We start from the raw sequence: 13,081 nt of genomic DNA on the forward strand, positions 1-13,081 counted from the left end.
ACCCTCCATTGCTCCATGTAAGCCGCATTGAGCCTGCCATGAGTGGGAAAGTGCAGGGTACAAATGTAACAAAAATAAAATATACTATTCGGTAGAGCTGTATTAATACATGCTTTAAGTTTACAGGGTGGGGGCTCTATAATGAAATTTATTTGTTGCATTTGTACCCCACATTTTCCCACCTATTTGCAGGCTCAATGTGGCTTACATAGTACCGTCAAAGGCGTTTGCCCAGTCGGCTGATAACAAATACATAGTTGTATAGTGATCGAATGAGGTATAAGTGGAGGGTCGGAAGGGGTGAAGATTGCGTGTTGTCCTGTTTGGTCATAGTTATGCTGTGTTGGTAGGTGAAGAGGGTTAAGTGGAGTTGTTGGGGTGACAAGGAGGAGGGCAGGAGGGGAGGCACTGGTGGTTGTGAATTGAAATAATTTATATGTAAAATGTGCTTATCTTGTAAACTTCAGAACTGATTGCTGAAGACACAATGTCAGCAGGTGTACTGGGATAGTGTATTTATGAGAATATGGGAAAACGTCACTTTCTGACATAAGCATCCTAAATGTTTTTCTAAGAGCAGTATATGCTGCTTCACAACTGGTAAAGTTTAAAAATCATATTTTCCTTTCTTATCCCATGTAGGAGATTGCTGGTGACCCTCAGTTCATTGTTGATGGAGCAACAAGGACAGACATCTGTCAGGGAGCGCTGGGTGAGTAATGAGTATGATGCCTGGATTTTGGAGTCTCAGTCCTTCCTTTCGTCAATCTGCTATCAGAGGTGCAGTCCCTGGGGTTGGGTCTCAAACCTCACTTTAGTGATGATTTAGGAGCAGGTATAAATCAGGGGGCACTAGACAAGGTAGAGTGTGTGGCCCCAGTGGCAGGATCTCAGTCCTTCTCTTAGTAATACTGCAGGAGCAGATATCAGTCAGAGGACACTGGGTGATGGACAGGGATGGAGAACAATCCAAATGAAGAAAATAGCCACTAGCAAATTAGATGATCGAAGGGCACTCAGGGACGACAGGGTCATCGCAGAAAGACTAAATTAATTCTTTCCTTCAGTCTTTACTAAGGAGGATGTTGGGGAGATACCTGTGCTGGACATGGCATTTAGGGGGAATTCTTTCTATAGGTATCCGGAGGCTGCTTATGAAAGAATGCTAACATAACCGGATATTATAATGAGAAAGTATCTTGAAATGAAAATGTCTTTAAGTCAGTTTTAAATTTTTGTAAGGAGCGTTCCAATATCAAACTAGAAGGAAGAGCGTTCCATAACGTAAGTCCTGTAACACTAAAAATACGTGGTCAGATGATGTCTAGACAAATATGCCTGAAGAAGGAACTCTTAGGCAGTTTTCTTAGGAAGTTTGTAATGTCCTGGAAGGAGAGTAGGGGATGAGTAGATGCGATAAGTATAGCGGGTCACCTGAATAGTCTACTTTATATACTAACCAAAGAAATTGAAGTGTTATTCTTTGTTGTATGTTCTTATAACAGAGGGGTGACATGGTCACATTGCTTTGAACCTGTAAGAAATTTTATGGCCATATTTTGAACAGTCTGCAGTCTTTGTATATTGGAACTTCTGAGACATTCAAGAGAGAATTCCAATAGTCCAGTCGACTTGTTATGAGAGGACGAAAAACAATTTTAAGGGCATTTTTCGTGAACAGCTCCCTCACTGAGTAAATCATGTGCAATTTCTAACATAGTAACATAATAGATGACAGCATATAAAGACCTGTACGATCCATCCAGTCTGCCCAACAGGATAAACTCATTACATATGGTGTTTGATACTTCATATGCATACCTGGTCTTGATTTATCCTTATATTAAACTTGGGTTCAAAATAATATATCTTTTTTTATTTTTATGTATGCACTTTAAAAAAAATACTATAAAGTGTTTTAAATTATTTTAAATGTGCTCAGACCATACCGTTTACACCCATTATATCCCCAAGAGGAATATGTGGTGGTGTCACAATGGAACCATCATTGCACATATGATGTTCCACCTCCTAATATTTGTGAATGTACATACAGCTGAGCCCAAGTAGATCTTAATCACCGGTGTATGCGTATATTTATAATACATATGTATAGGTCATAAACTACTCACATTAAATACTGTTAGACTTGAGCTCAAACCTCCGCCCATAAATTATGGTGCTTTCTTTATTACCATCTAATACATGGATAATAAAACATACCATTCAACATTTGTTTGAACCTAAAGGAGGTAAATGTTAATTCATGACACCCTGATCTCACTTCCCCACATATCTTACAAAAACCAACCCACAATGCGATATACACCCATATTCACATAATTATTTCACTTCCCTTGGGGTATATTGTGCTCGTGCTTGTGCTTCATTAAAATCACATATCATTCATCCATTCCAATCTTGCCATCAAAATAACTGCTCCCTTTAACTCTGGCCGAGTTTCAAAAGTCTTCATCAGAAAGGGAAACTAAAAATAGGAAAACACTCTTTTACAAACAACCCACTCTTACAGGGTGAAGTATACACTCACAATGCTTCAGACAAACTCAATATATTAAAACAAAATAACTCACAATACTAATCTTTTAAACCAATTTACAGGCATCATAAATCCCCCGGGTAGGATCGCCTCTGGAACCCTTCCTCACTCCAAGTATCAAAGCTCAGAGACAATTGTAAAACCACAGGGGGTCAAATTAACACCAGTCAAAGCCACTCCACCTCCCTGTTCAATCCCGAAGGGTGAACAGTGTTCCAGGAAAATATCAGACGCTGCTCCTTTTGGGCTAGAATTTCACTTAAATTGCCCCCTCTGGTCAATTCAATATGAAGCAGCACTGTATAACGTAAATCCTGAATGTGATGGTTATACTCCTGCCAGTGTCCAGATAAAGGAGCCTCAGGCTTACATGTACGAATGTTACTGACATGTTCCCCAATCCGAATCTTGATTTTTCTACGCGGGGGATTTATGATGCCTGTAAATTGGTTTAAAAGATTAGTATTGTGAGTTATTTTGTTTTAATATATTGAGTTTGTCTGAAGCATTGTGAGTGTATACTTCACCCTGTAAGAGTGGGTTGTTTGTAAAAGAGTGTTTTCCTATTTTTAGTTTCCCTTTCTGATGAAGACTTTTGAAACTCGGCCAGAGTTAAAGGGAGCAGTTATTTTGATGGCAAGATTGGAATGGATGAATGATATGTGATTTTAATGAAGCACAAGCACGAGCACAATATACCCCAAGGGAAGTGAAATAATTATGTGAATATGTGTGTATATCGCATTGTGGGTTGTTGGTTTATGTAAGATAAGTGGGGGAAGTGAGATCAGGGTGTCATGAATTAACATTTACCTCCTTTTGGTTCAAACAAATGTTGAATTGTATGTTTTATTATCCATGTATCAGATGGTAATATGGAATGCACCATAATTTATGGGCGGAGGTTTGAGCTCAAGTCTAACAGTATTTAATGTGAGTAGTTTATGACCTATACATATGTATTATAGATATACGCATACACCGGTGATTAAGATCTACTTGGGCTCAGCTGTATGTACACACACAAATATTAGGAGGTGGAACATCATATGTGCAATGATGGTTCCATTGTGACACTACCACATATTCCTCTTGGGGATATAATGGGTGTAAACGGTATGGTCTGAGCACATTTAAAATAATTTAAAACACTTTATAGTATTTTTTTTAAGTGCATACATAAAAATAAAAAAAGATAAATTATTTTAAACCCAAGTTTAATATAGTGAGTTTAAGGTTTAACTTGGTTTGTGGATTTGTTCTTCCTGATTTTTTGTGACTTGATTTATCCTTGCCAATTTCAGGGCATAGACCGTAGAAGTCTGCCCAGCACTGTCCTTGTTCTAAAATTTCTGAAGTTAAAGCCGAAGTCCTGAACAGCTCCACTCCATCCCATCCAAATCTATTCAGCCACGATGAGGACACAGACCTTAGAAGTCTGCCCAGTGCTGGCTTTGCTTCCCAATTACCAGTTTTGATTACCTGATCTCCGCTAAGCTTCTTTGGATCCATTCCTTCTAAACAGGATTCCTTTATATTTATCCCATGCTTTTTTGAATTCCATTACCATTTTAATTTCCACCACCTCCTGCAGGAGGGCATTCCAGGTATCTACCACTCTCTCTGTGAAAAAAATACTTCCTGACATTATTCCTGAGTCTGCCCCCTTTCAACCTCAATTCATTTCCTCTTGTTCTAGTGCCTTCCTGTCTCTGGAAAAGGCTTGTTTGTGGATTAGTACCTTTCAGCTATTTGAACATCTGTATCATAAGCAGTTCTGGACAACTTTCAAATTATATAAATGAAAGTTTAGTGATTGATCTAGTACTAATCCCAGGATCTTAACCAAAGAAACAGTAAGTATAGTACAGTTTGCCAATTGGAAAGGAATGATAGGGGTCATGGCATCTTTCCAAGAAAGAAGCATTGCCCAAGATTTTGGAAGATTTAAATGGAATATGTGAAGCCTTAACCAATCTGCAATCCTAGGGAGCTTATCGTTGAATAAAGATATAGCAGGGGACATTCGCAGTTGAGAGTGCCAAGGATCTGAATGTCGTCCGCATAGACAAAGGGGTTAGGCCTAAGGTTTAAATATGTCCTAGGAGCGGTGCCATGAATATATTGAAGAGAATAGGGGCTAAGATAGGCCCTTGAGGTACCCCACAATAAGAGGGGTGTGTGTCTAAGTGGTTATCTCACTAGAGGACTACGATATTACAGTTTGTCAAGTAGGAACCTAACACCATCCCTTGAATACCTATATCATGAAGTCTATTAAGGAGAAGTGTGTGATAGTATGAAGAAAATCATAACAACAATCAAAGATAATCGATAGCTGGATGTCAAAGAATTAAATGAAGAAGCTTTGGGCCCATAGAAGTAAACTTGTTATCAAGGCATTTGGTGAGATGAGGGATGAGTGTTAACAACACAGACACAAGATATTTCAGATATTGTAGCTTTAAGGATGACGTTGTAGGAATGTATTTGTTAGCGGATTCCATTTGTCTCAGTTGTGCATGTTGTTGTTATTTAACGAGTGTTAATGTTGTTATCCGCCTAGAACGTTTGAATTGTTGCGGAATATACATTTTTAAATAAATAAAGATAAATATATTGTAAACTTTCTGATCTTCCTGATGAAAAATGATTTATCAGCTAGTAGTGTACTTTATTCACTTTTTGTAACACAAATCACAGTGTGGCATTTTAACGCAGTGGTGAGACGGAGAAAGTGCTTGGACCTTCATGGGTTGAGGAGGTTGTCCTTATGAGTCATTGACAGCATTTTCTGTATGTTTATTTTATTTTATTTTTATTACATTTGTACCCCGCGCTTTCCCACTCATGGCAGGCTCAATGCGGCTTACATGGGGCAATGGAGGGTTAAGTGACTTTGCCCAGAGTCACAAGGAGCTGCCTGTGCCTGAAGTGGGAATCAGTATTGAGCTATGAAAGAGTTGACTGCTTCTGAGGTGTAGAGTCAAAACATGTGCTGTGCTGAAGGTGCCCTTATGCTGAGACTAGCACAGCCTGGAGGTGGTAGAAGTTTGAAATTAGATACAGCTTGAGTAGAGAAGGGATTTCACCTCCAAAGGCTTGCAAGGCATTCTGTTGGGTGAGAGACAGCAAAGTGTCCTTTCCTTTATTTTGTGTTGTAGCCCTGTGTCCACCTATTTGGACTGGTCTACTCCCCCCACTCTCTTACCCATCAATAGTCCCACTTTCTTACCTCTGCATCTGTTATGCCCCCTTCCCCTTCCTTGCCTATTCTTGTCTCTTACCATTTTCTCTTATTGCATTTGTCATTTTTAATTCTCCTATGTAAGCCACATTGTGCCTGCGTGTGTGGGAAAATGTGAGGTAGAAATGTACTATAAATAAATAAATTAATTAATTAAAGGTGTGGCATGCACCTGTAAGAGGTTTGCATGGGGAGCCAGTGACAACTATAAAACCACAGCACAGGCTTACCAGGATGTTCCCTCTAAGCTGTGGGGGAGTCCTCCATCTACGGTCCTGCCAGTTGGGGGGGGGGGGCCCTGTTTCACTATCACATTTTCAATATTGAGGGACAGGCAAGCTCTGCAGAACTCAAGGGTGCCTGCCTGTCCGTAGTGACTGAAAGCAGTTGGAGGACCCCCGCACAGCTTAGAGGGACCAGTGATCTTATTTTATTTATTTATATTTGTGGCATTTATACCCCGCTCTTTCCCGCTCGATAGCAGGTTCAATGCGACTTACAAGGTATGGTACAAAGTATCACAGAGATAATACAGTATGGAACAAAGTATCAGAGATGACATAATTACATAGAGTAGTACAATAGTGGGAGATGTGGGGAAGGGTTGGAGTTTGGATAGTACTAATGGTGTGAGTTAGGTTCGAGAGTTAGGATGGTTCATTTGGATAGGCTTGTTTGAAGAGGTAAGTCTTCAGCAGTTTTCGGAAGGGTAGGTGTTCATTGGTTTTTCCGGATGTGTCGAGGTACGGCGTTCCAGAGTTGGCTGCATAACGTGGCTTTGTTGTTGGTCCGAGGTTTCATTGAGGAAACTGGGAGTGGCAGCCATCAGCTCAGTAGATGGTGAGATTGAGTGGTGCCATAGTCCTTACCCAGACTATTACAGTCTGCATTCTTGGCGTGTTTCTGAAATCAGCACTGGAAGACACAGTTGCAGTGGCAAAGCCATGGGTGGGCCTGGGCCCACTCAAACTTCTGGCACCTTTTGTTATAGTTGGTGGGGACTCCCAAGCCCAACCAGCTGGAAGAGGTCCTCCGATGACCAGGACAGGTCATTCTCCTACTTGCAGCAGCCGTCAGCATTGTCCACGCATTGCTGCCTCGCTGTCTGTTCTCCCCTCCCCGGCGCATACTAAGTTTTTTCTCATGCACTGGCTGCAGCAGATAGGGGAGTGTCCTGGTCTGGCCGCCGGAAGACCTCTTTCAGCTTGTGGGGCATGTGGGATCTCTGTCAGCTCAGATATTTATTTTATTTGTCAGGAGGTCACTGATGAAGGGGCAGGCGTGGGGGCAAAAAGCACGGGGGGGGGGGGGGGGTGAGGAATTGTGTGCCTATCCACTTTCGGCTCAGGCCCACCCAAATATCATGTCTGTTTACGCCTCTGCACAGTTAGAGGATATTTGGGCCTTTAGTACTGAGTGCTGTGGAGGCGCTAGCAAGGACGTCAGACTCACAGAAACAGAAGCGTGCGCAGCCGAGTTGCTGATCTGCAAGGGCAGACTTCTACATGGAATGTTGCTAGTGGAATAGCAACATTCCATGTAGAATCTCAAATAGTAGCAACATTCCATGTAGAATCTCAAATAGGGAAAGGGAAATGGAAAAGGGACTTGATATACTGCCTTTCTGAGGTTTTTGCAACTCCATTCAAAGCGGTTTACATATATTCAGGTACTTATTTTGTACCAGGGGCAATGGAGGGTTAAGTGACTTGCCCAGAGTCACAAGGAGCTGCAGTGGGAATTGAACTCAGTTCCCCAGGATCAAAGTCCACTGCACTAACCACTAGGCTACTCCTCCACTCATTCCACCAATAAGAGCCAACCTCATCAGTGATGTCACAATGGCTTGATTGCCCGATACTTGGTTCGCTTCTGATATTGTGATGTCATAAGGGAAAGGGGGAAGGGAAATGGGACTTGATATACTGCCTTTCTGAGGTTTTTGCAACTACATTCCAAGCAGTTTACATATATTCAGGTATTATTTTGTACCAGGGGCAATGGAGGGTTAAGTGACTTGCCCAGAGTCACAAGGAGCTGCAGTGGGAATTGAACTCAGTTCCCCAGGATCAAAGTCCACTGCACTAACCACTAGGCTACTCCTCCACTCATTCCACCAATAAGAGCCAACCTCATCAGTGATGTCACAATGGCTTGATTGCCCGATACTTGGTTCGCTTCTGATATTGTGATGTCATAAGGGAAAGGGGGAAGGGAAATGGGACTTGATATACTGCCTTTCTGAGGTTTTTGCAACTACATTCCAAGCAGTTTACATATATTCAGGTATTATTTGTACCAGGGGCAATGGAGGGTTAAGTGACTTGCCCAGAGTCACAAGGAGCTGCAGTGGGAATTGAACTCAGTTCCCCAGGATCAAAGTCCACTGCACTAACCACTAGGCTACTCCTCCACTCATTCCACCAATAAGAGCCAACCTCATCAGTGATGTCACAATGGCTTGATTGCCCGATACTTGGTTCGCTTCTGATATTGTGATGTCATAAGGGAAAGGGGGAAGGGAAATGGGACTTGATATACTGCCTTTCTGAGGTTTTTGCAACTACATTCCAAGCAGTTTACATATATTCAGGTATTATTTTGTACCAGGGGCAATGGAGGGTTAAGTGACTTGCCCAGAGTCACAAGGAGCTGCAGTGGGAATTGAACTCAGTTCCCCAGGATCAAAGTCCACTGCACTAACCACTAGGCTACTCCTCCACTCATTCCACCAATAAGAGCCAACCTCATCAGTGATGTCACAATGGCTTGATTGCCCGATACTTGGTTCGCTTCTGATATTGTGATGTCATAAGGGAAAGGGGGAAGGGAAATGGGACTTGATATACTGCCTTTCTGAGGTTTTTGCAACTACATTCCAAGCAGTTTACATATATTCAGGTATTATTTTGTACCAGGGGCAATGGAGGGTTAAGTGACTTGCCCAGAGTCACAAGGAGCTGCAGTGGGAATTGAACTCAGTTCCCCAGGATCAAAGTCCACTGCACTAACCACTAGGCTACTCCTCCACTCATTCCACCAATAAGAGCCAACCTCATCAGTGATGTCACAATGGCTTGATTGCCCGATACTTGGTTCGCTTCTGATATTGTGATGTCATAAGGGAAAGGGGGAAGGGAAATGGGACTTGATATACTGCCTTTCTGAGGTTTTTGCAACTACATTCCAAGCAGTTTACATATATTCAGGTATTATTTGTACCAGGGGCAATGGAGGGTTAAGTGACTTGCCCAGAGTCACAAGGAGCTGCAGTGGGAATTGAACTCAGTTCCCCAGGATCAAAGTCCACTGCACTAACCACTAGGCTACTCCTCCACTCATTCCACCAATAAGAGCCAACCTCATCAGTGATGTCACAATGGCTTGATTGCCCGATACTTGGTTCGCTTCTGATATTGTGATGTCATAAGGGAAAGGGGGAAGGGAAATGGGACTTGATATACTGCCTTTCTGAGGTTTTTGCAACTACATTCCAAGCAGTTTACATATATTCAGGTATTATTTTGTACCAGGGGCAATGGAGGGTTAAGTGACTTGCCCAGAGTCACAAGGAGCTGCAGTGGGAATTGAACTCAGTTCCCCAGGATCAAAGTCCACTGCACTAACCACTAGGCTACTCCTCCACTCATTCCACCAATAAGAGCCAACCTCATCAGTGATGTCACAATGGCTTGATTGCCCGATACTTGGTTCGCTTCTGATATTGTGATGTCATAAGGGAAAGGGGGAAGGGAAATGGGACTTGATATACTGCCTTTCTGAGGTTTTTGCAACTACATTCCAAGCAGTTTACATATATTCAGGTATTATTTTGTACCAGGGGCAATGGAGGGTTAAGTGACTTGCCCAGAGTCACAAGGAGCTGCAGTGGGAATTGAACTCAGTTCCCCAGGATCAAAGTCCACTGCACTAACCACTAGGCTACTCCTCCACTCATTCCACCAATAAGAGCCAACCTCATCAGTGATGTCACAATGGCTTGATTGCCCGATACTTGGTTCGCTTCTGATATTGTGATGTCATAAGGGAAAGGGGGAAGGGAAATGGGACTTGATATACTGCCTTTCTGAGGTTTTTTGCAACTACATTCCAAGCAGTTTACATATATTCAGGTATTATTTTGTACCAGGGGCAATGGAGGGTTAAGTGACTTGCCCAGAGTCACAAGGAGCTGCAGTGGGAATTGAACTCAGTTCCCCAGGATCAAAGTCCACTGCACTAACCACTAGGCTACTCCTCCACTCATTCCACCAATAAGAGCCAACCTCATCAGTGATGTCACAATGGCTTGATTGCCCGATACTTGGTTCGCTTCTGATATTGTGATGTCATAAGGGAAAGGGGGAAGGGAAATGGGACTTGATATACTGCCTTTCTGAGGTTTTTGCAACTACATTCCAAGCAGTTTACATATATTCAGGTATTATTTTGTACCAGGGGCAATGGAGGGTTAAGTGACTTGCCCAGAGTCACAAGGAGCTGCAGTGGGAATTGAACTCAGTTCCCCAGGATCAAAGTCCACTGCACTAACCACTAGGCTACTCCTCCACTCATTCCACCAATAAGAGCCAACCTCATCAGTGATGTCACAATGGCTTGATTGCCCGATACTTGGTTCGCTTCTGATATTGTGATGTCATAAGGGAAAGGGGGAAGGGAAATGGGACTTGATATACTGCCTTTCTGAGGTTTTTGCAACTACATTCCAAGCAGTTTACATATATTCAGGTATTATTTTGTACCAGGGGCAATGGAGGGTTAAGTGACTTGCCCAGAGTCACAAGGAGCTGCAGTGGGAATTGAACTCAGTTCCCCAGGATCAAAGTCCACTGCACTAACCACTAGGCTACTCCTCCACTCATTCCACCAATAAGAGCCAACCTCATCAGTGATGTCACAATGGCTTGATTGCCCGATACTTGGTTCGCTTCTGATATTGTGATGTCATAAGGGAAAGGGGGAAGGGAAATGGGACTTGATATACTGCCTTTCTGAGGTTTTTGCAACTACATTCCAAGCAGTTTACATATATTCAGGTATTATTTTGTACCAGGGGCAATGGAGGGTTAAGTGACTTGCCCAGAGTCACAAGGAGCTGCAGTGGGAATTGAACTCAGTTCCCCAGGATCAAAGTCCACTGCACTAACCACTAGGCTACTCCTCCACTCATTCCACCAATAAGAGCCAACCTCATCAGTGATGTCACAATGGCTTGATTGCCCGATACTTGGTTCGCTTCTGATATTGTGATGTCATAAGGGAAAGGGGGAAGGGAAATGGGACTTGATATACTGCCTTTCTGAGGTTTTTGCAACTACATTCCAAGCAGTTTACATATATTCAGGTATTATTTTGTACCAGGGGCAATGGAGGGTTAAGTGACTTGCCCAGAGTCACAAGGAGCTGCAGTGGGAATTGAACTCAGTTCCCCAGGATCAAAGTCCACTGCACTAACCACTAGGCTACTCCTCCACTCATTCCACCAATAAGAGCCAACCTCATCAGTGATGTCACAATGGCTTGATTGCCCGATACTTGGTTCGCTTCTGATATTGTGATGTCATAAGGGAAAGGGGGAAGGGAAATGGGACTTGATATACTGCCTTTCTGAGGTTTTTGCAACTACATTCCAAGCAGTTTACATATATTCAGGTATTATTTTGTACCAGGGGCAATGGAGGGTTAAGTGACTTGCCCAGAGTCACAAGGAGCTGCAGTGGGAATTGAACTCAGTTCCCCAGGATCAAAGTCCACTGCACTAACCACTAGGCTACTCCTCCACTCATTCCACCAATAAGAGCCAACCTCATCAGTGATGTCACAATGGCTTGATTGCCCGATACTTGGTTCGCTTCTGATATTGTGATGTCATAAGGGAAAGGGGGAAGGGAAATGGGACTTGATATACTGCCTTTCTGAGGTTTTTGCAACTACATTCCAAGCAGTTTACATATATTCAGGTATTATTTTGTACCAGGGGCAATGGAGGGTTAAGTGACTTGCCCAGAGTCACAAGGAGCTGCAGTGGGAATTGAACTCAGTTCCCCAGGATCAAAGTCCACTGCACTAACCACTAGGCTACTCCTCCACTCATTCCACCAATAAGAGCCAACCTCATCAGTGATGTCACAATGGCTTGATTGCCCGATACTTGGTTCGCTTCTGATATTGTGATGTCATAAGGGAAAGGGGGAAGGGAAATGGGACTTGATATACTGCCTTTCTGAGGTTTTTGCAACTACATTCCAAGCAGTTTACATATATTCAGGTATTATTTTGTACCAGGGGCAATGGAGGGTTAAGTGACTTGCCCAGAGTCACAAGGAGCTGCAGTGGGAATTGAACTCAGTTCCCCAGGATCAAAGTCCACTGCACTAACCACTAGGCTACTCCTCCACTCATTCCACCAATAAGAGCCAACCTCATCAGTGATGTCACAATGGCTTGATTGCCCGATACTTGGTTCGCTTCTGATATTGTGATGTCATAAGGGAAAGGGGGAAGGGAAATGGGACTTGATATACTGCCTTTCTGAGGTTTTTGCAACTACATTCCAAGCAGTTTACATATATTCAGGTATTATTTTGTACCAGGGGCAATGGAGGGTTAAGTGACTTGCCCAGAGTCACAAGGAGCTGCAGTGGGAATTGAACTCAGTTCCCCAGGATCAAAGTCCACTGCACTAACCACTAGGCTACTCCTCCACTCATTCCACCAATAAGAGCCAACCTCATCAGTGATGTCACAATGGCTTGATTGCCCGATACTTGGTTCGCTTCTGATATTGTGATGTCATAAGGGAAAGGGGGAAGGGAAATGGGACTTGATATACTGCCTTTCTGAGGTTTTTGCAACTACATTCCAAGCAGTTTACATATATTCAGGTATTATTTTGTACCAGGGGCAATGGAGGGTTAAGTGACTTGCCCAGAGTCACAAGGAGCTGCAGTGGGAATTGAACTCAGTTCCCCAGGATCAAAGTCCACTGCACTAACCACTAGGCTACTCCTCCACTCATTCCACCAATAAGAGCCAACCTCATCAGTGATGTCACAATGGCTTGATTGCCCGATACTTGGTTCGCTTCTGATATTGTGATGTCATAAGGGAAAGGGGGAAGGGAAATGGGACTTGATATACTGCCTTTCTGAGGTTTTTGCAACTACATTCCAAGCAGTTTACATATATTCAGGTATTATTTTGTACCAGGGGCAATGGAGGGTTAAGTGACTTGCCCAGAGTCACAAGGAGCT

The 13,081-nt window shown here is 43.0% G+C and overlaps 1 protein-coding gene across 1 annotated transcript in view; it reads left to right on the top strand.

Moving 5' to 3' along the window:
* CAPN11 (calpain 11) overlaps positions 1 to 13,081 on the top strand; it is a 159,938-nt gene that overhangs the window by 80,196 nt on the left and 66,661 nt on the right. The window contains exon 3 of the mRNA XM_030195746.1: positions 643 to 712. Within this exon, the coding sequence (XP_030051606.1) occupies positions 643 to 712 (70 nt within the window). The remainder of the gene's footprint in view (positions 1 to 642; positions 713 to 13,081) is intronic.

The sequence above is a fragment of the Microcaecilia unicolor genome, chromosome 3 (genome assembly GCF_901765095.1).
Source record: "Microcaecilia unicolor chromosome 3, aMicUni1.1, whole genome shotgun sequence".
Classification (NCBI taxonomy): domain Eukaryota; kingdom Metazoa; phylum Chordata; class Amphibia; order Gymnophiona; family Siphonopidae; genus Microcaecilia; species Microcaecilia unicolor.